This window comes from Piliocolobus tephrosceles, chromosome 10 (genome assembly GCF_002776525.5).
Source record: "Piliocolobus tephrosceles isolate RC106 chromosome 10, ASM277652v3, whole genome shotgun sequence".
NCBI lineage: Eukaryota > Metazoa > Chordata > Mammalia > Primates > Cercopithecidae > Piliocolobus > Piliocolobus tephrosceles.
The window spans coordinates 120,072,822-120,095,226 of NC_045443.1; the positions used below are offsets into that span (position 1 = coordinate 120,072,822).

The 22,405-nt window shown below is 43.1% G+C and overlaps 1 protein-coding gene across 2 annotated transcripts in view; it reads right to left on the reverse strand.

Moving 5' to 3' along the window:
* The window catches only part of CLIP1 (CAP-Gly domain containing linker protein 1), a 152,810-nt gene that overhangs the window by 29,297 nt on the left and 101,108 nt on the right, over positions 1-22,405 (reverse strand). For both annotated transcript variants that reach the window (XM_023205381.3, XM_023205388.3), the window contains 3 exons: positions 19,115-19,231; positions 16,643-16,749; positions 10,035-10,155 (listed from right to left, as the gene is read on the reverse strand). In XM_023205381.3, the coding sequence (XP_023061149.2) occupies positions 10,035-10,155; positions 16,643-16,749; positions 19,115-19,231 (345 nt within the window). The remainder of the gene's footprint in view (positions 1-10,034; positions 10,156-16,642; positions 16,750-19,114; positions 19,232-22,405) is intronic.

The following is a 22,405-nucleotide window of genomic DNA, read 5'->3' on the forward strand; positions in this document are numbered from 1 at the left end:
GAGTTTGAGATCAGCCTGGGCATCATAGCAAGACCCTGTCTCTACCCAAATCAAACAACCAAACCTTAAAAATTAGCCAGGCATGGTGGTATGTGCCTGTGGTCCCAACTACCCGGGAGGCTGAGGCAGAAGGATGGCTTGAGCCAGGGCAGTCGAGACTGCAGTGAGCTGTGATTATGTCACTGTACTCCAGCCTGGACGGCAGAGCAAGACACCGTAGAAAATGAAAGAAAGTGAAAGAAAAAACATAACACTAGCTGAATGACATGCCAGACATCTCCATGTATATACACAATGAGAAGGACAGAGAGGGGGAAAAAGCAAATTCAGTTTTACTTTTAACAGGAGAGAGAATAAATGGAAGTAAAATAAATTGGTTGAGAGCAAAAAATGTTATGTTATTTATCACAAGATATATATGATTCTAAGACATCCCAATAGGTTCATACCATACATTCGTTTTGTAAAATTTAAGTAAAATATGTTCTTAAAATGTAAGAGGTTGATGTAATTTTCTTAGGTATAAATTAATTCTCGTTTTGAGTCAGGGTCTCACTCTGTCACTCAGGCTGGAGCGCAGTGGCGCAATCTCAGTTCACTGCAACCTCCGCCTCCCAGGTTCAAGTCATTTTCCTGTCTCAGCCTCCCAAGTAGCTGCCCAACCTTAATTTTACTTTTAAGCCATATCGAACATTTCTGTGATATAAAAGATGAGGAAATTTGTACACTTCTTTCAGTCCTACCCCCCAAATTTTGTTAGTCACATTCTCTATTTTTTTCCTCCTGTTTTTCCTTTTTCTTTTTACCTTGCAAATGTTTTAAACTTGCATTCACCAAGTGATCAAAATTAACATCACCAATAATGGGACAAAGAAACATGACAGGCCTCCTGGCAGGATACAGTATCACTTATATAGTCTTTCCACTAAAAATGCATAGCCTGAATATCATCAAGAAGAAGCATCAGACAAACTCAAAATGAGAGACTTTATGCAGCTTAACTGGCCTGTTCTCATAAAAAAATTCAATGTCATGAAAGACAAAAACAGAGGAATCGTTCCAGATTAAAGATGACTAAAGAGACACGACAACTCAGTGAAAAGAATGCATGATCTTGGACTGGATCCTGAATTTAAAAAATAATGCTGTAAAGGACATTACTGGAACAACTGCCTGAACAGGAACAGGGTCTGTACATTAGGTAATAGTGTTGTATCAAGGTTAAACTCCCTGAATTTGATGACTGCACTATGTTTATATAAAAATAGAATATATGAGCATTATTTGTTCTATTCTTACAACTTTTCACAAAGTTTGAAATAATCTCCAAATAAAATATTAAAAACATTAGTCTGGGTCGGGCACAGTGGCTCATGCCTATAATCCCAGTGCTTTGGGAGGCTGAGGTGAGTGGATCACTTCAGGTCAGGAGTTTGAGACAAGTCTGGCCAATACAGCAAAACCCCATCTCTACTAAAAATACAAAAATTAGCTGGGTGCGGTGGTGCGCACCTGTATTTCCAGGTACTCTGGAGGCTGAGGCAGGAGAATTGCTTGAACCCAGGAGGTGGAGGTTGCAGTGAGCCAAGATTGCAGCACTGCACTCCAGCCTGGGTGGCAGAAGGAGACTCTGTCTCAAAATAACAAAGAACCCCACAACATTAGTGTGTGCCCATAAACCCCACAGCTGTGTGCTTAGCTCTCTGTTTACTTGGATTTAATGCTCATGAGCAGTCCTTGTGTCCGCTTCTCTTTTGCTAAGGCCTTTACTTTGATTCATGTCTTGCTTGGCTCAAATTTGTCATCAAGTGGCTCCTTTTCAGAAGGACTCCCAAACACCACAGCTTTTAAGTCCTTTCATGTCTGAAAACATGTGCCTGCCATCTCACCTGAACAGTCACTGTCTGGAGATGATGCTCTTGGCCATACTTCCTGTCCCTCAGAACTCTGGATGCAGTGCAGCAGAGTTTTCTTGCACTGAATGTATCTGCAGTTGGGTTGGTTTTTCAAGTTTTTATATGAAATTTGATTTTTCTGCCTGGGCACTTAGAATTTTTTTTTTTTTTTTTTGAGACAGTTTTGCTTTTGTTGCCCAGGCTGAAGTGTAATAGCTCGATCTCAGCTCACCACAACCTCTACCTCCTGGGTTCAGGCAATTCTCCTGCCTCAGCCTGCCAAGTAGCTGGGATTACAGGCATGCGCCACCGCGCTTGGCTATTTTTTTTTTTTTTTTGTATTTTTAGTAGAGATGGGGTTTCTTCATGTTGGTGAGGCTGCTCTTGAACTCCTGATCTCAGGTGATCTGCCTGCCTCAGTCTCCCAAAGTGCTGGGATTACAGGCGTGAGCCACCCCACCCAGCCTAGAATTATTTTTATATTGTTGAATTTCAATAATCACCAGGGTATTTTTTGGGGGGTGTCTATTATTGTGGATCAATTTTTCCCAGTGGGTCCCCTTACTGGGTTTCCATACAATCCACTCGCTTTTCTGTTTGTGGATTCAGTTCTTCTTTTACTTGGGGAAATTTCCTTATCATATCTCCTAATACTTTAAACACACACACACACACACACACATATATTTTTTGAGACGGAGTCTTGCTCTGTCCCCCAGGCTGGAGCACACTGGTGTGGTCTCGGCTCACTGCAACCTCCGCCTCCCGGGTTCAAGCTATTCTCCTGTGTCAGTATCCAAGTAGCTGGGATTACAGGCGCCCGCCACAACACCTGGCTAACTTTTTTATTTTTTAGAGACAGGGTTTCACCATGTTAGCCAGGCTGGTTTCAAACTCCTGACCTCAAGTGATCCGCCCACCTCAGCCTCACAAAGTGCTTGAATTACAGGCTTGAGCCACCATGCCCAGCCTAAATATAGATACATTTTTGAGACAGAGTCTTGCTATGTTGCCCAGGCTTGTCTTGAACTCCTGGGCTCAAACAGTCTCCTGCCTTGGCCTCCCAAATTGCTGGGATTACAGGTGTGAGCCACTGCACCCGGCCCTTTCCTTTATATTTTAAGAAACATTTATAAGGCTGCTGTTTATGATTTATTTAGTAGTCTTGATCTGGCGTGCTTTGGTCTTCAATTTGTTTCCTTAATTCTTCAATATCCCTGTTAAACTTGTGTCATTTTACCATCTTCTCTTTGAACAGTTGTTTTATTCAAATAACTTGAGTTTTACATAACACAAAGCACTATTTTCCCTGGGTAACAGCTTCTCTTGGCCTGAATTCCTGTGTCTCTCTGGCTCTCGATGTTCCGTTCTTTCCCTTTCCCTCTTAGGGTGCAGAATGTATACACTTCTTCATCTCATTCTGGATGGCTCTACCTAGACCTTGCCTTTGCTCACATAAACTGAGAGTTTCCCCCAACACCCTTCCTACCTTATCTGAGGCCTTTATCTTTAACCCCTCTACAGCTAAAAGGTAAGCACTACAACTGACACATTTCTGTAGCCAGAGGCTTCTGGATAGAGTTTAAGGTTGGGATAGTTGAGGCTACAATAGACTGTTGGCGATCTCTTTCCTGAGATTTTTTCTTCAGTGTTCTGTGCACATCACTCACTCTACCTGAACATAGGTAATCCCATTTCCACAGGAGAACATCCTCAGCCTTGGGGCACATATCCCCAGTGGGCTGTTTCCACAGTGCTCCTACTGCTTCTGCTACCTTCCCTTCCTAGAAACTGGAACCCAGCCTCTCCTGTGATTGGAGGTGGTTATGTGATACAATCACAGAAATGTGAGCTTTCTTCCCCAAATTAGAAGACAGAGCCATGTGAGAAGCCCCTTGCATTTCCCTGCCTTGTCCTCCCCCTGCTTCCTTCCAGAAAGCTCTGCGATGCTTCAGGTACAACAGCCAACCGGGGATCAGACGGACAAGAACTACACACCTAGTAGAGCAGCAAGCAGGAAGGAAGACCCAGCTCCGTGCAGACGTTCCTGAGGGGGTACCCAGCCCAGACTGCCTACTGCGGACTTATCATCACTTGGGAAAAATACCCACAGTGCCTTGTGCCTGTCAGCCGCAGTTTGTTGGCTAGACTAGCTACAAAAAATGACCAATGGCAGTTTTTCCCACTGCTGGTAAAATCCTGCGGTGGTGCAAAGGGGCATCGAGCCTCACAAACTTTTCCTTTACTTTTCCCAGGCTGTCTACTCACCTCTTCAGTCTAATTTTTTCCAAACTAGACTGGGCACAGGGATGGGGAGAATTCGAGTAAAAATTTTTAGGATTTTGCTGTTCACCATCCTTTCCACTTAACACTGGGGACAAAGTGTCAGAGTCAAACCACAATTTTGTTTCCTTTCTTGGTTGTCAATTTACTTTTCATTTTTTGAGACAGAGTCTCACTCTGTCGCCCAGGCTGGAGTCCAGTGGCGCAATCTCAGCTCACTGCAACCTCTGCCTCCCGGGTTCAAGTGATTTTCCTGCCTCAGTCTCCCGAGTAGCCAGAACTACAGGCGTGCACCACCATGCCTGGCTCATTTTTGTGTTGTTTTATTAGAGATGGGGCTTCGCCATGTTTCTCAGCTGATCTCAAACTCCTGACCTCAGGTGATCTGTCTGCCTCAGCCTCTGAAAGGGCTGGGATTACAGGCGTGAGCCTCCGCGTCCAGACTTGAGTGCCAATTTAAAGTTTACAGCATGAAGCTGACTGGCTTTGTTGGCGTCTGCTGGACACACATTTTAATACAGAAAAACTGTGTTCATAGCATTGGGTACTGAAGGGAGAGAGAGTCTGTGATTCAGCTTCAATCAGCCCTAGTTGCCCAGAAGTCCCTGAGCCCAGATTAAAATTATGATGGCTGATAACCACCATTTTTCCAAACTAATACACAATAAGCTAAAAACAGCTTTTCCTTTCTAAGCATTCATGTCTGGGAATTGAGGCTCATTTATTAAATGGCAGGTGACTTCATGATCAATTTAGATGCTAACCTCAATTTTTTTGTATAACACATCTGCTGTAACCTCTGTCAGGAAAAACTGTTCATGAAAAACAGGTATTGAGTCATTTAATCCCTGTCCGGTTTCCATAAGCAAACTGTAACCTCATTCTACAAATAGCCAGGGGGAGAATCAGCTCTGTTCCCATAGTGACAGCTCACTGTATTTGCTATCTTTACAAGGTGGAATACATGTGAGGTTTGGAAATGATAAATCAGACATATCAAAAGTGACTACCTAAAGTGACTATTTCTACAGAAGAACTAACATTATTTTTAGAATTCCCTATGAAAAGAAAATAGAGGCTAGACTATACCTGTGGTCCCAGCTACTGGGGAGTCTGAGGCTGAAGGATCCCTTGAGCCCAGGAGATTGAGGCTGCAGTGAGCTACGATAGCACCACTGTTCTCCAGCCCAGGTGACAAAATAAGACTCTGTCTCTTAAAAAATGAAACGAATGCTCTGTATGGTTTCCATTAATCTTAAACCATATGACGTTGCCTAAATTTACACTGTATGCTTCTATCAGCCACGCAGAGAGCAAATGTCCCACTAAGTTGGTGATCAGGCTTTTGGCGACCACAACTCTGCAACAAAAGCTATTGTGATGGTTAATACTGAGTGTCAACTCAATCGGATTGAGGATGCAAAGTATTGATCCTGGGCATGTCTGTGAGGGTGTTGCTAAAGGAGATTTAACATTTGAGTCAGTGGGCTGAGAAAGGCAGGACCACCCTTAATCTAGGTGGGTACAATCTAATCAGCTGCCAGCTTGACCGGAATAAAAAGCAGTCAGATGCCCGGAAGCAGTGGCTCATGCCTGTAATCCCAGCACTTTGGGAGGCTGAGGCAGGCGGATTGCCTGAGCTCAGGAGTTCGAGATCACCCTGGGCAACATGATGAAACCCTAGTCTCTACTAAAATACAAAAAATTAACTAGGCCTGGTGGCATGCGCCTGTAGTCCCAGCTACTAGGGAGGCTAAGGCATGAGAATCGCTTGAGCCCAGGGGGCGGAGGTTGCAGTGAGCCAAGATTGAGCCACTGCTCTCCAGCTTGGACTACAGAGTGAGACTCCATCTTAAAAAAAAAAAAAGAAAGCTGGCAGAAGAACGTGAAAAGACTAGACTGACTTAGCCTTCCAGCCTACATTTTTCTCCCATGCTGGAGCTTCTTACCCTAGAACATTGGACTTCAAGTTCTTCAGCTTTGGGCTTCTTTGGTCCTCAGCCTGCAGATGGCCTCTTGTGGGACCTTGTGATTGTGTGAGTTAATAGCCCTTAATCAACTCTCCTTTACGTATATATCTATCCTATTAGTTCTGTCCCTCTGGAGAACCCCGACTAATACAGCTATGAAACTGGAGGTAGAGGGAATCATCTAAAAAAGTGGAAAGAGCAGTCACAAAGTCTGTCTTCTTCTGTAAAACAGAAACTGGGCCCTAGCTAAGAACAAGTTACTCACCAAACACCCATGCATTCATTCAAACCTACAGGTCGTACTATACGATTCCTACTTTCTCACAGTCTGTGGGAGAAGCAGGAGAAGCAGAAGCACACAATGCTGACCACAATGCTGGGTTCTGAGGGTCAGGGCACTGCAGAGCCCACACCTAACTACAGAGGGGCAGCAGCTTGCTCTGCTTAAGATCAGAAGCGATGACCTTCAAGATGGGCCTTTAACAACAAGGACACGCTCATCAAGTGGGAAAGGAGACAAGAAAAGATGCAAAAGCGGCCGGGCGCGGTGGCTCAAGCCTGTAATCCCAGCACTTTGGGAGGCCGAGACGGGCAGATCACGAGGTCAGGAGATCGAGACCATCCTGGCTAACACGGTGAAACCCCGTCTCTACTAAAAATACAACAAATTAGCTGGGTGTGGTGGCGGGTGCCTGTAGTCCCAGCTACTCGGGAGGCTGAGGCAGGAGAATGGCGTAAACCCGGAAGGCGGAGCTTGCAGTGAGCTGAGATCCAGCCACTGCACTCCAGGCTGGGCGACAGAATGAGACTCCGTCTCAAAAAAAAAAAAAAAAGATGCAAAAGCAGACCTGTGAATGGCAAGATTCTGGGATGCACTGGGTTTTCTAAGCAAAACAAACATTTGAGGCAGAAAAAAAAAAGTACCAGTAGGGTTCAGAGTCCATTTTTAGAGCACTGTTTGCCCCACCTACCCCACTTCTAGCTCACAGCTTTTTAAAATCTTCAACAATAATCATGAAGTAAGCAGAAAAAAGTTTCATTCTCACAATAGAACAGCAGCTGGACAAACAGGCTTTCAAGTTAGGCAGACATGATTTCGAATCTTGGCTCCTCCACTGCCTATCTGTGTGTCCTTGGTAAGTTAGTTCACTTTTTTTCTTTTGTTTTTTTTGGAGATGGAGTCTCACTCTGTCGCCCAGGCTGGATTCAAGCAATTATCTGCCTCAATATCCCGAGTAGCTGGGATTACAGACGCCTGCCACCATGCCTGGTTAAATTTTTGTATTTTTAGTAGAGATGGGGTTTCACCATCTTGGCCAGGCTGGTCTCGACTCCTGACCTCATGATCCACCCGCCTCAGCCTCCCACAATGCTGAGATTACAGGCGTGAGCCACCACGCCCAGCCGTTAGTTCACTTTTGAGCCTGTTTCCTGTCTAAAAATAATCCTACTATCTCTGAGGTAGGTTGTGATGATTCCATGAAATAATGGTAAAGCAATCAGCTCAGTTCAACAAATTATGATGCTTCTAAATAAAGGAATCACGAAAGAACCTAGGTGGTGGGTCAGTATTTACCTTTCCCAAGTCAATCTAGTCTCCGCTGTCTCGATTTTAGAATGAAAAAGCAAATTTTTCTGTAGTACTACAACTAAAATTATTTTTTTAAAATAGCCTTTCTGCCAAATACTGTAGCTCTGTAATATATTTCTAACACAGCTGATCAATAGTTTGACTTAACTATAGAAAGCAACTAAGTGAAATTTTATAGAATTCTTGGAGATGATACAATAAGAGAGTAACAGAGCCCAATGAATTAATCGATCTTCATTAAACTAAGGTTGCTTCTAAGTTACTTTAAACGGGTGGCTCACTCCACTCTTTTGAAATATATATACCATGGAAAGAATGATCTGTAATCTTTCTTGGTAATCAATATTTTTCACAATCTCCATCATGAAAGCCTATCACATTTTAGTTCACATACACATTATTTCTCCTTCTGAGTTACATACAGGAAACTACCACTGACATAAGAATCCATCCCATTCTTTAAAAGGAAGTCCTTGTTGGCCGTTCCTGTAGGCATTATTTTCTAACACTCTGCAAAGCACCTGATTTTTACATTTTTTAGTCACAAAACCTTTTCAGTAGGAAGCTAATTGAAATCTCTACTGCAAAAGAGAACAGAGCTGCTAGGATAGAGAGGAGCCCAAGACAGGCAAAGAAACTCTGGGAAATTCTAACCAAGGAAGCATGATGTCTTCTGAATTCCTTCTGGTTCTGAGTGACAGAGACAAGAACTGTAATCATCAGTCCGGTCAAGGGCCACAGCATAAGATAAGAGGATGATCTCTGTGCGTTCCTCCTATTTATGGAACCCACTCTCTCTACTAGAGATGTTCAATGAAATGATACGAGATGGCAATAGACTCAGCACTTAGCCAACATCCTTCTCCTTCCAAGTCCCTGTGGACACACTGATGCTGGAGATGCCAAATGCTGTAGGTGTTTTAGCTTGTGCCAGGAAAAAAGAACCCCTGCTGGTTAATGGGCTTCCATTCTTCATGAACTCCAGTTTCTCACAAACTCACCAAAGGAGAGTGCAGTGACCCTAGTTAAGTCAACACACTGATTCTTTCCTTGGCCCCCATCAGAAGATGACATCTCTTGACACTAGTCGCCAAATGATGCTGAACGAATTACTATCATCTTTGTGCTTCCGTTTCCCCTTTTACAAATGGGGATAGTAATAGTGCTATCGCTTAGAATTGTGGCAGGGACTGCGATGATAGCTAGCACTTATTTGTGCCTGTCACATAGCAAGAGCCCAAAACTGTTAGCTACTATCACCAACAGCATCATCATCATCTTGGAGTCTGGAGAGACGTGGCATTTCCTTCACAAAATAAGAAAATTGTGGAGAGCAACAATGAAGATTTTAAAGTCTAAAATTAACTCTCCAAAAAGTGCTTTCACCACGAATTGCACCATGTCAACGGGTACTCAGTACAATTACCCCAAACTAATCCTAATCCCAAGTAAGAATTAATGTTTGGAACATATAATGGGGAAAAAAAAATTTTCCCCTTGGAGTATAAAGCAACAATGAATGACTACTCAGCAAAAGTCTCCTAAAAATGTAATTTTAAGCTGCTGCTCCGAAGTCAGATGTGACTTACAATTCAGCACTTTGATTCAACTGTTAGATAAGAATAAAAGGCAGAATACAGCTTTCTTTAAAATCAGTTTTGTTGCCATGTTTAATCAACTTCTCTATAAGAAACCTCCGAAATTTAAATATAGAAGCAAATAGGTTGTGGTTTGCTTATAGTTCATGCCAGTTGTAACATATATTCTATATTTACCAATGCACACAAGTGCACATGTATGCACAGTTCCATTAGAAAAGGCTTAAGCATGCTTTTTAATTTAAACAAAAGCAGAGTTCTATTTAAAATCAGCTGCCAACACTCACACCAAATCTATATTCTTGGAATCTGTTTCTTCAAAATCAATTTTGATGAAAGTGAAAAAAAATCTTAAGGGAAAAATAATTTCGTAATCCAAGTAGTAGTAGGGAGAAGATACTGTCCCCTTCCATTTAAATGTTGAGCTACAAGATCGTCTAATAAGGACCGTATTTTCTACTTGCTTGCAAGTTCCAGTGTTTTGTGTGTTTTTTAAAGGACCTCTCAAATCTCTCCTACCCTAAATCCTACAGCAGCACGTTTGAAAACAAGGAGACACATAGCACAGGGAACTTGGAATTCCGTTTGGAATGACCCCACCACACTGAGCAGACCTCCGAGCAGCCTCTGAGCATGCTGCCCACAGCAGCAGCACCCAGCACGGCAGAGCTGGAACCCCTCGCCAAAGGACACTGACCTTTTGATGACTTGTGACTTCGTCCCTGCTTCTCCCCAGCTCCTCAGCAAGTTTAACGTTTTCTTCTTGCAATGCTGAAAGCTGCTGGGACTTCTGAGCGGCTGCCTGCTTTAGGGTTTCTCTGCAAGGACAGTGAGTGCAGGGTTACCATAGAAACAAGACAGGCAAGGAAACTGTGGGAGACAACCAGCTTCACAGCACTGAAGAAAATATATCTGGGTCACGTGCCTGATAGGATCTATAATAACAGCAGACAGTATTATCTACATGCAGAAGGGGCTAAATGGCCACAACCTCCCAAAACGAGGACAGCCGCCCACAATTATTACATTTTTCAGAACCTAATAAACCCTATGGCCACCCTTCCACCACCCACTTACCCCATAAAAAAGGAGTTTTGCTATAAAATAAATGACAAATGAGATAGTCAGTACAGCCCTCCTATCTTTAGGAGTATTTCCGTTAGATGATTTTACTAAAACCCACTTCGTTGATAAAGTGATTTAATTTGCTGCCAAGGCACTCTGTTCTAACTGCACAGATCTTTAATTTATTTTTTTCTGGAAGAAATACAAATCCAATGGTCCCATTTACCAGTGTCTCTGTCAGAGTCAGTGCTGATGTAAATCTGAGTATATTTTTAGGACAACTAGAGGCGGAATGCCCAAAGGAAATACAGGTTCCTAATTACATAACAGGTGTTTTATTTTGATAGTAGTCTTTCCATAACGCTAATTTATAATCGAAAGAAGCAAATAAAAATATAATACAGACTACTAACTTATACCATGAATACCAGCATAAAAAACATGAAAACATGAACAGGATTGGTGTATTTATTAAACATCTTCTTGTTCTTAAAATAATCCAAAACATAGATCCTAAACATTATCCTTTATACATGAATATGCACAATATTTGATCACTAAATCTTAGTTTTATGTTATAGAGGGTTTTGATGGAATTGTGAATTTTAAGTGCATCTGTGTTGGTTAAACTCCGTTTAGCAAGCTGTCATACATGGCTGAATTCTCAATCAAGTCATCTGGGTATGAATCCATCTGCTGATGCATGAACGCATCTATTTTTAACTTCAATTGTCTAATGGGTGGCAGTTCTCGGCACATTCGATTTTCTCAATTTTTAATTCTCCATCCACCTATAATATGCACACTGGGATGACCTCAGGAAGACTTAGGGAAATAAATCCACACAAAAATTCTCTTAGCACACTAACTTAGGCTTTTTACAGAGATGTTTATTTAGCAATTGAAGATAAACTGAGAAGGAATTTTAGCCTCAGCTAGTCAGTCATGAAAGAGACTCATATATATGAACCTCTATATATATGTATATATGTATGTACATACACATACACACATATCACAGCGAAAGTTCATCTGTCCAAAGTCCATCAATCTTTGACAAATCAGATTTCCTTGTGGTAAAATTACCATAAGCCAAACATATTTCCCAGGTGGTCACTGCCTTCATGAGTGGCTAACATGGTGTCTGCATGTGTGTGGCCTGTCCAAGTGCTACGCTTATACTCCTGTTCCTTCTCTCTCAAGCCTACAGGAAGGAAAATTAAAACAATGCATCAAGGAAGTAATCTAAAAGTGGCCAAAGTGTCCTAAAGAATTGATCTATAAAAACAAAATTATTGGGTTTTTTTTTTGTTATTGTTGTTTCGAGATAAAATCTTGCTCTGTTACCAGGCTGGAGTGCAGTGGCGCGATCTCAGCTCACTGCAAGCTCCGCCTCCCGGGTTCACACCATTCTCCTGCCTCAGCCTCCTGAGTAACTGGGACTACAGGCGTGTGCCACCGCGCCCAGTCAATTTTTGTATTTTTAGTAGAGACAGGGTTTCATCATGTTGGCCAGGATGGTCTGGATCTCTTGACCTCATGATCCACCCACCTTGGCCTCCCAAAGTGCTGGGATTACAAGTGTGAGCCACCACGCCCAGCCAAAATTATTGTTTTAAAATTTACAAAATGCTTCCATTTTCTCATTTAATCCTCAAAGCCCAAGGAGGCTAATGTTATTTATGTCTTATTGAGAAGACTGAAGCTCCAGGAAGTAAACAGATTTGCCCCAAATCATAAAGCCAGTACGCAGTAAAACCACAAGAACAGGAGCTGCAGTTGGCAGATGACTTCAGTCGTGATTCAGACCTAGAGCACTTCGTTTTTTCTTTAGTGGGTAGCGGGTGAATCCATTTTATAGAGGAAAGAGGCTCCGATAACCCAAATTCTGGAAATAAGGAATGATTCTCAAAATAGCTACAAAAATATTTCTACTGGTTTTTAAAGAAGCTACTTTTCTTTCTACATGACAAGATATCTTGATACAGAAAAGACTAGGTTTAAAACTAAAGACAAACATTGTTAATATTGACATGCAAACATTTTACTTATGAAGCCATCATCAATCTATTATCATGCTAAATGTATTGTATATTTACTACTGTGCCAGGTGAGTAAAGACAAAAATTAGATCGCTTATACCCTTTTTTCCCTAAGATCCAAAATTATACACAAGGAACTGTTTCACTGTTGATTTACAACTGAAAATAGGAGCTGGCTAACCGAAATCAAGCAAGAGCTTTCCTAAAAGCAGTCTTGTAAGTGGCACACAGGAAAAGAACACTGTTACAATTGCTGGTTTCCAGGAGCAAGGGCGATATTCTAGAAGGAGTGGTTCCTATTAGAACCCCTGTGGTAGTTGAGCATAGTGGCTCAAGCCTGTAATCCCAGCACTTTGGGAGGCTGAGGCAGGCGGATCACTTGAGGCCAGGAGTTCGAGACCAGCCTGGCCAACATGGCAAAACCCCATCTCTACTAAAAATACAAAAATTAGCTGGGCGTGGTACATGGCTGTGATCCCAGCTACTTGGGAGGCTGAAGTGGCATGATGAATTGAACCCGGGAGGTGGAGGCTGCAGTGAGCTGAGACTGCTGCCACTGTACTCTAGCTTGGGCAACAGAGTGAGACCCTGTCTCAAAAAAAGAAAAAGAAAAAAAAGAAACCCTGTGTCTATATTGGTCCCCTTTTTCTCCAGGAACCACAGTCCTATTAGGTGAAGAGAAACACCAAAAAAGCTCCAGAGGACACGCAAAACCCCACATACATTAAACCACAGAAGAAGTAAGTGGCTGCTCCTTCTCCAGCTTTGAGCTCTGAGGAATAAGACTAAGGAGGAGCAAAGTGACTGCTTTGTTTTGAGAAGCACTGTTCCCATTACACAGTCCTCTTATAGCAGAAGGCCCTGGAAATCTGACCAGGGGGCCACTGGTCATCAGGGGCAGGGGTTTTTTCAACCTACTCCCCATACCTCCCGCGCTGGCTTCCATGGAACGCTACCAGCGTTCCTCCCTCCCGTTAACAGTCCCAGGCATATTGTGCCAAGTCACTAACAGGAAGATGTGATTCCCTCAGGTCTGTTGGGGCAGAAAAAAGGTAGAAAATCCAAAGCAGCTCAGGCTCTTTCTGCCCTGGTATTCGGTTCCTCCCCACCCGAATATGTTCAGGGATCAGAGGTCTGGGGAGTGCAGCACCAGGGACAGCTCAGCACAGGCTAGGGTTAGCATGACAGCAGCTGGAGCCACGATCTCAGCTAAGCTTTCATTAGCCAATGGAATAATTCGAAGGAGGAGGTCGCAAAAACAACTTATGTCACCTGGCCAGGCGCGGTGGCTCATGCCTGTAATCCCAGCACTTTGGGAGGCTGAGGAGGGCAGATCACCTGAGGTTGTTAGTTCAAGACCAGCCTGATCAACATGGAGAAACCCCGTCTCTACTAAAAATACAAAATTAGCTGGGCATGGTGGTGCGTGCCTGTAATTCCAGCTACGGAGGCAGGAGAATCACTTGAACCCAGGAGGCGGAGGTTACGGTGAGCCAAAATCATGCCACTGCACTCCATTCAAAAAAACAAAAACACCACCACCAAAAAACTATTTGTCTTCATAAGGGTGAAATCAACGCCACACTGAGGGTAGGTGACATGACAGGATTCAGTGAGGACTCTGAACATTAAAGAGTGATCTCACTGGAATACTAGTAATGACCACAACAAAAGACTCCTAAGAGCCGGGCGCAGTGGCTCCCGCCTGTAATCCCAGCACTTTGGGAGGTCAAGGTGGGCAGATCATTTGAGGCCAGAAGTTCAAGACCAGCCTGGCCAACATGGTGAAACACCATCTCTACTAAAAATACAAAAAAATGGCCAAGCGCAGTAGATCACCGCTGTAATTCCAGCACTTTGGGAGGCTGAGGCAGGCAGATTACAAGGTCAGGCGTTCAAGTACAGCCTGGCCAATATGATGAAACCGTTTCTACTAAAAATATGAAAAGTAGATGGGCGTGGTGGCAGGCACCTGTAATCCCAGCTACTCGGGAGGCTGAGGCAGGAGAATCACTTGAACCCGGGAGGCAGAAGTTGCAGTGAGCCGAGATTGCACTACTGCACTCTAGACTGGGCTCAAGGGTGAGACTCCATCTCAAAAAAAAAAAAGTACAAAAAAATTAGCTGGGCATGGTGGCGCACGCCTGTAATCCCAGCTACTTGGGAGGCTGAGGCACGAAAATTGCTTGAACCCAGGAGGCAGACATCATGGTGAGCAGAGATCACACCACTACACTCCAGTCTGGGAAGCAGAGTGAGACTGTCTGAGAAGCAAACAAACAAACAAATAAAAACAACAAAGGACTCGTAAGTAGTACTGCAGGAAAGTGGAATTTTATCTAAACCCCACGAACCCTCTTGGCCAGGTCCACTTGGCCCTGCCCCTCCATCACCTAGTAGGACCCAGGGAGCTCGACGGTGGGATTATGGCAGCAGAGGCTGGACAGGGAGTCTCCCATGGCAGTTCACACACTCCCTCACCAGCTGCCTGTGGGACACATCACAGGAATTCAACCTGATGCCCCAAAGCCCTCCAGGTTTGCAAAATGACTCATGTCACCAAGAAAAGAAATCCTAAGCTGTACCTGCACCCCGCTTCCTGAATGAACAGAACTGTCACATTACAACAAATGACTTTGTTTTTCCTGTCATGGTGACCCATCTTCTATTTGTGTCATTTGATGTTGGCAGGCCAAGGAAATTGAAGCCTCCCCTGATGACCATAATCATAATTGTAAATGTATAAATCTGCATAAGTGAAATAGCTGGAACTGTTTAAACATAATCCCATCATCTAGAGACCCGCCATTTAAACTAGGACCGAGGAAGAAAATCACTGACATCACAAGCTGTACATCTCCTCGCAAGAGCAGCTCAGATCAGATTCTTCCCAGGAAAATTTTAAAATTCTCAGAAGAACCACACATGTGCTAGCTTAATTCAGGCTCAATCAACAAATAGTATTGAGGATGGTGACTTAAAACAGCAGTTTGGAACTGATGCTTTTGTTTTTGTTTGAATCTCATCTATGTATTAGGATTGGAAATAAAAGACACAAACCCTTGAAGGGCAGGGACCATATATACTCACCTTCTTATCCTTCCTACCTTAACTGTACCTACCATGAAAGAAAAAGACACACTCAAATGTTCACCAGGTGAATTTGCTTTAGGGTTTTAGGTTAATACGGTTGATACAGTGTAGTGAACAGAAGACCAAAGGAAATCTACACTGTAACCATCCTTTAAAATGTCAGAAAATGCCCATTTCTAGTAACTACACTAGCCAAACTTGAAAGGCAAGAACTGAGTTAGCATCAACAAAGGAAGTATGAACAGTCTGTCTGCCTGAAACCATGTAACAAACTGATGTGTAAATCTTCATTTTAAAGTCTTCCAAAATGCTGGTCATTTCATTTGCATGCCAGATGGTTTGATTACTTTTTTTTTTGGTTTTTTTTTTTTTTTAACTATAAAAAGAGTTTTGAGGGACCATAAAGGGTCTGACATTTCCAAATGTTAAGATTGGCTGGCCAGGTGCAGTTGCTCATGCCTGTAATCCCAGCACTTTGGGAGGCTGAGGTGGGAGGATCACTTGAGGTCAGAAGTTCAAGACCAAATATTAACATTCTGCTTGTACTTTCAAGGCTTTCAAGTCACTTCTTTTCTTTTTTTTTTTTTTGAGACAGGATCTCACTCTGTCACCCAGGCTGGAGTGCAGTGGCACGATTACGGCTCACTGAAGCCTCAACCTGCCGGGCTCAAGTGATCCTCCCACCTCAGCCTCTCGACTAATTGGCAAATAGGCATGCACCACCATATCCAACTAATTTTTATATTTTTTGTAGAAACAGGGTTTCGCTGTGTTGTCCAGGCTGGTCTCAAACTCCTGGACTCAAGTGATCCACCCACCTCAGCCTCCCAGTGTTGGGATAAGAGGCACGTGCCACCACACCCAGCCCAAAATCACATCTGAATCTCCAGCTTAACTTATCAGCCAGTACACATTTCACTCTGATCCTTTAACTCAGCTGTGGTTCTGACTTAACAGCAGTTACTGATGTTACTTCTAGGGTATGCAATAGAGTTGGCATACGTTTATATGCTTCTCAAATATTTTTTAAATAATTAGCATTGTGTTTTCACGTTTTCAATTTAAAATAAATTCCATATTTTTTTCTCAAAGGAGAGAAACTTACATTTCTTTCCTAAATTCTTCCATTTTTTGATTCTCCACAGTCAGGAGTTCTTTTGATTTGTTCAGCTCTTCCACATTTTTCAAGTTGTTTTCTTTAAGTGTGTCCAACTTAAAGACCAAGAGAAAAAACCTTGATGAAATTATTTCATTTTCCAATGACATGAATGAACAAATTATTCATGAAAGTGTGTACTGAAAAGACAGATGAAATTAGTCACTTGCAAAAAAAAAAAAAAAAAAGTCACCTGGGTGAAGAGATTACAAATGACAAGTCTATTACAAACTGCAAACCTCCTCCTTACATTTAGTCTGACATATCCTGTACATCTGGCCAAAATGTCAAACTAAATTGCTACACAGAAGTAAAGTTTTCTTTAATCTTGTGTACAATTCTCAGCACTTATCACGGAACTTGCTATTCAAATATGATTCATTAAAAACAAGAAATAAAATGCAAAGCAATGACATCAGCAAGGATGACTCTTCGTAATGAAAAGAAACCCCTTTCTTTTCCTAAAGATTAGTGATTTAGGATATGATATTGTTCGGTGTGAGTACCAGATTTACATAGTCCTCATTACAAAAATTATTTATTTGAATCAAAATTATTTGTAGATTGGAAAAAAATTTAGTTATCCATCTGAACTTGAACCTGAAGAGGAAAAAGTCACGTCGTGGGACTGAAGAGCACTTACACCCATTTGGCTCCATCATTGGCCCACGGGGATGCAGCCAGCGGAGGGCCTGGCCCTTGGTGGAAAGCCAGAGCTGTCACTGGGATGAGTGGGGATGTGACTGATCATAGGCTGTGGCAGGTGGCTAGAGCTCTAGGTGCGGAGCCACCACCAAGGATGGCAGCTAATGTGGGCCTCCATTCCTCAAGGTGGCTCCTGGGGCCATGCTGGCTTTCTGGGCCTTGAGAAATTGTCTCCTACAGGCAGAAGAGGGAGCTATCTCCTTTTGCCATGCCCCATGCCACCAGTCAGGAGTCCTAGAAAGTGTCTTGCTAGTTTTACAACTACCATCTTCCTTTTAACACCTAACATTCCAGATTAACAAAACAAGAAAAATAAAATATCACAATGTGTCTGAAAAATGGTTCATCCAACCCTGAATTCTGGCTGTAACAAAGACACCAAGGGATCTGTTACAGTACAACACCGTTCCCCCTGGTTCCACTGCTGCAGGTTAGACACATTCCCTAAAATCCTCTCACTTACTTCAGCTTCTAATTTTGATTAACAGCTATGATTTTTTAATGCTTTTATATTTTTAGCTTAAGTCATCTTCTCTTAGGATTGTCAGTTCTATAAATGTGCTTCCTTCTACGTGAAGTGTTGTTATTTACCATGTCATTACCTCCAAATGTTCATCTCCTTTGAGAAGTTGATCCTTGACCTCCACAATGAGAAGGCCTAGTCTTGACACTGGCTCCTCAGTTTGGCCACCGCCTCCCCCTTGATTTCCTTCCTTCATGTCTTACCTGCCTATTACTTTTAAAAGCATCTGGGCCGGGCGTGGTGGCTCCCACCTGTAATCCCAGCACTTTGGGAGGCCAAGGCAGGCAAAGATCACAAGGTGGAGTTCAAGAACAGCCTGGCCAATATGGCAAAATCCCATCTCTACTTAAAATACAAAAATTAGCCAGGCGTGGTAGTGGGCACCTGTAATCCCAGCTACTCAGGAGGCTGAGGCAGAAGAATCACTTGAACCCGGGAGGCGGAGGTTGCAGTGAGCCGAGATCGTGCCTTTGCACTCCAGCCTGGGCAACAAGAGCAAGACTCCGTCTCAAAACAACAACAATGACAACAAAACAAAAAACAAGCAACAACAACAAAAAAAGCATCTGAAGTTGCACAGGACTTCACATAACCATTTTGGTGCGTCAGTCGGCTTAGGATTTAGATAACAGCCTTCCAAACAAAGGGTTGGTATGAGCTGGGAATGTGGGAGCAGGGAAATCCAAAGAGGAGGAGAAATGCTACTTGTAGACAGAATCAAAATATCTTGATGCCACATATTTGTCCCTGCTCCAAAAGTGACTCATTCAAGATGACACAAAAGGAAATCAGTACTGAAACGGGCCAAGAAAAGGCCTACATCAGACTCAGGGCTGAGGAACGCAACTTAGTGGCTCCAAGTTGGGAAAGGGAAGAGAAAAAACGATGTGTGTGATGTAAGATAAAGGATACAAAAGCTAGAGCAGGCCATCAGTACCTCCTCTCACTAGTGCTATAACTAAATAGTCATCTGAGAAAGCCACACTATTAGGGTTTTTTCCTCAATTTGTAAAGTTGATCCTAATAAGTAATGAAGTGATACACTTTATTTAAGATTATCATGACTCTGGAATGCATTTCAAACCTGTGTAAGGTCACACTTCAAAAACATAAGCAATCCTGAGTTAGTGATCAAACATTCCATGAAGTTGGTAAGCTGTTCTTTGTATAAAAAGCTATTTAAATCTGATTACTTCATTCTGTAGTTTTGCATTTGTTTGCTTGGTGTCCTCCAAGGAGGCCAGAGTCTCAGTCTTCTCTTTGGTCATCTGTTCCATTATCTGCATGGCATCTTCCGCTGTTTGAGCAGCCTAAATACAAGGAAACACTGTGAGAAATGAGGACACCCCTCGCCAACACCGTTAGGTGAGGATCGGGCTGTGCTGTTCAGGCAGCACTCACTGTCTGTGTGGGTAAGGGAGGCACACAGAGAGGGTGAATCAGTCACCAATCCAGTGCTGAAACAGACAGACCAGGACAGGAAAGGTCGTTACTTTAAAGTAGAATATGCAGACTCTTTCCTGACATTTTTGAACGTCAATTGTTATGCAATTTGCATGTTTTCAGAACCTCTAAACATACATCTTCCAATGAAAGTTCCAAATGACACTGGCAGGCATGCTCCCTTCATTCTGACTTACGTTTGAGAGACTGTTCGGAGGTAACAATGAATAACATCCTAATATAGCTGAATTTCTTGGAATCATATTTTTTATTATAAGTTTAAAATACTATCCTTGCTATTTCAAATCTGGGGCTTTTAAAGTCACTCAAATTTAGGCTGAGAATTTTTCAAATAAATATAAAAATTATTTGGGCACTTCCAACATGAGGCTCAAGTGTTTATTGAGAAGTATTTAATGCAAGTTGTGGGTAATGAATAAAAACACGGCTGTGAATAAAAAGATGCATATGGAGACAAATTCTTAGCTGCTATCAAAATTAATTATAAAAAGTGAGATATAGGCCGGGCGCAGTGGCACACGCCTGTAATCCCAGCACTTTGGGAGGCCGAGATGGGCAGATCACAAGGTCAAGAGATTGAGACCATCCTGACCAACATGGTGAAACCCCATCTCTACTAAAAATACAAAAAACTAGCTGGCCGTGGTGGTGGGCGCCTGTAATCCCAGCTACTCGGGAGGCTGAGGCAGGAGAATGGCAAGAATCCGGGAGGCGGAGGTTGCAGTGAGCCAAGATTGCACCACTGCACTCCAGCTTGGCAACACAGCCAGACTCCGTCTCAAAAAAAAAAAAAAAAGTTAGATATAAAAATAAATGAAAATATAGCTAGGCGTGGTGGCATGTGCCTATAGTCCCAGCTACTCAGGGAGCTGAGACAGGAGGATTGCATTGCTTGAGCCCAGGAGGTTGAGAGCAGTCTGGGCAACACAGCAAGATTCCCACCTCTAAAAAAATAAATAAATAAACAGGTCACACACAGTGGCTCATGCCTGTAATCCTAACACTTTGGGAGGCCAAAGCAGGTGGATCACAAGGTCAGGAGTTTGAGACCAGCCTGGCCAATATGGTGAAATCCAGTCCCTACGCTTGGCCAGGTGTGGCAGCATGCACCCGCAGCCCCAGCTACTCAAGAGGGTGAGGCAGGAGAATCGCGTGAACCCGGGAAGCAGAGGTTGCAGTGAGCCACGGTCACACCACTGTACTCTATACTCCAGCCTGGGTGACAGAGTGAGATTCTCTTTTTTTTTTTTGAGACGAGTCTCACTCTGTCACCAGGCTGGAGTACAGTGGTGCAATCTCAGCTCACTACAACCTCCGCCTCCCTGGTTCGAGTGATTCTCCCGCCTCAGCCTTCTGAGCAGCTGGAACTACAAGCCCACACCACCACACCCTGCTAATTTTTGTATTTTTAGTAGAGACGGGGTTTCACCACATTGGCCAGGACGGTCTTCATCTCCTGATCTCGTGATCCACCTGCGACAGCCTCCCAAACTGCTGGGATTACAGGCGTGAGCCACTGCGCCCAGTGAGACTCTGTCTTTAAAAATATAAATAAATAAATAAATAAACAAATAAATTTTTTAGGCACTTGTTTATAATTTATTGGTCTTATAAAGTTTATGAGAATTCTGCAATTTTCCCTATCCAATTATCAGCCATGAAGATTTTAATGGAATCTTCCAACTCCAAAAAGATAGACACAATGAAAGAGTTAAAAGCCAAACAGAAGACTCTATATTTCAATATGTGCCAATTTATTGCTTTTTTTCCTGACCTCAGATGATCCACCCTCCTCAGCCTCCGTGAGCCACCACGCCCGGCTGCTTTTTTTTTTTTTTAAGATGGGGTCTTGCTCTGTCACCCAGACTGGAGTGCAATGGCATGATCTCAGTTTCCTGCAACTTCTGCCTCCTGGGCTCAAGCAATTCTCCCATCTCAGCCTCCTGAGTAGCTGGGACTACAGGCAGGTGTCACCACGCCCAGCTAATTTTTGCATTTTTTTTTGTAGAGACAGGATTTTGCTATGTTGTCCAGGCTAGTCTCAAACTCCTGGACAGAAGCCATCTGTCCACCTCAGCCTCCCAAAGTGCTGGGATTACAGGCGTGAGCCACTGCACCTGGCCTTATTTCACTATTGCTCTTAAGCCTTTAAGAAACCACAGTTAGCTTTTTCACAAAGTTTCTCCTTAGATTATAAAATAAATCCTTTTTATTCACAGTTTGCAATTTTTTTCAAATGGGGAGAGACTACTACAGTGAGATACTTAGTAAAGAATCCCCCCTTTCAGACTGTAATGAACAGCTTGAGACATGTAAGCAACTGACTTAATGAGGTGGATTTCCATAAGCAGAAATGAAGAAAGATGACCTACACCACTTGAGTTAGTGCACAGTGTTAGTAAACAGTCTGGGTGCTCAATACTTGACCCTCTCACTTTACCGTAAATGACTGAAGAGTCTCGAGCTCTCTAATTTTAAGAGTAAGCTTGTTCTTGTCTTTCCTCAAAGTACGGTTTTCATTTTGAGATTCTAGGAGATTGGCTGAAATATGGCTGTTGGTTTTGGCCAACTGGCTGATCTCTTTCTGAAGGATGAAGTAGTTTTCTGCCAGCGTTTCCTTCTCCTTCAGGAGCTCATCCTTTTGCAGCATCACTTCACTCTTCTCAGCCAGGAGGTTCTGGTTGTCTTGCATCACCTGGGCTTTTTCGGCCAGGGTCACCTCATGGTTCAACTGAAGGTCATCCAGAATCTTGGTGAGGCAGCTATGCAGTTCCTGCAGTTCTGCCTTGGATTTGGACAAGACAGCAAAATCACTTTTCAGAGTCTTTATGTGGGCAGCAAGTTGAGCTGCTTCTGCAGTCAACAGTTCCTTCTCCTCAATTATCTCTGCCACTTCTTGCTCCGATTTGGTCTTCTCTTGAAGTAGCACAAACTTCTCGGACTGCAGCTCCTCGATACACACTCTTAACTCCTCCACCTCCTGCTCCAAGAGCACCATCCTCCCGTGAAGTTGATTGTTT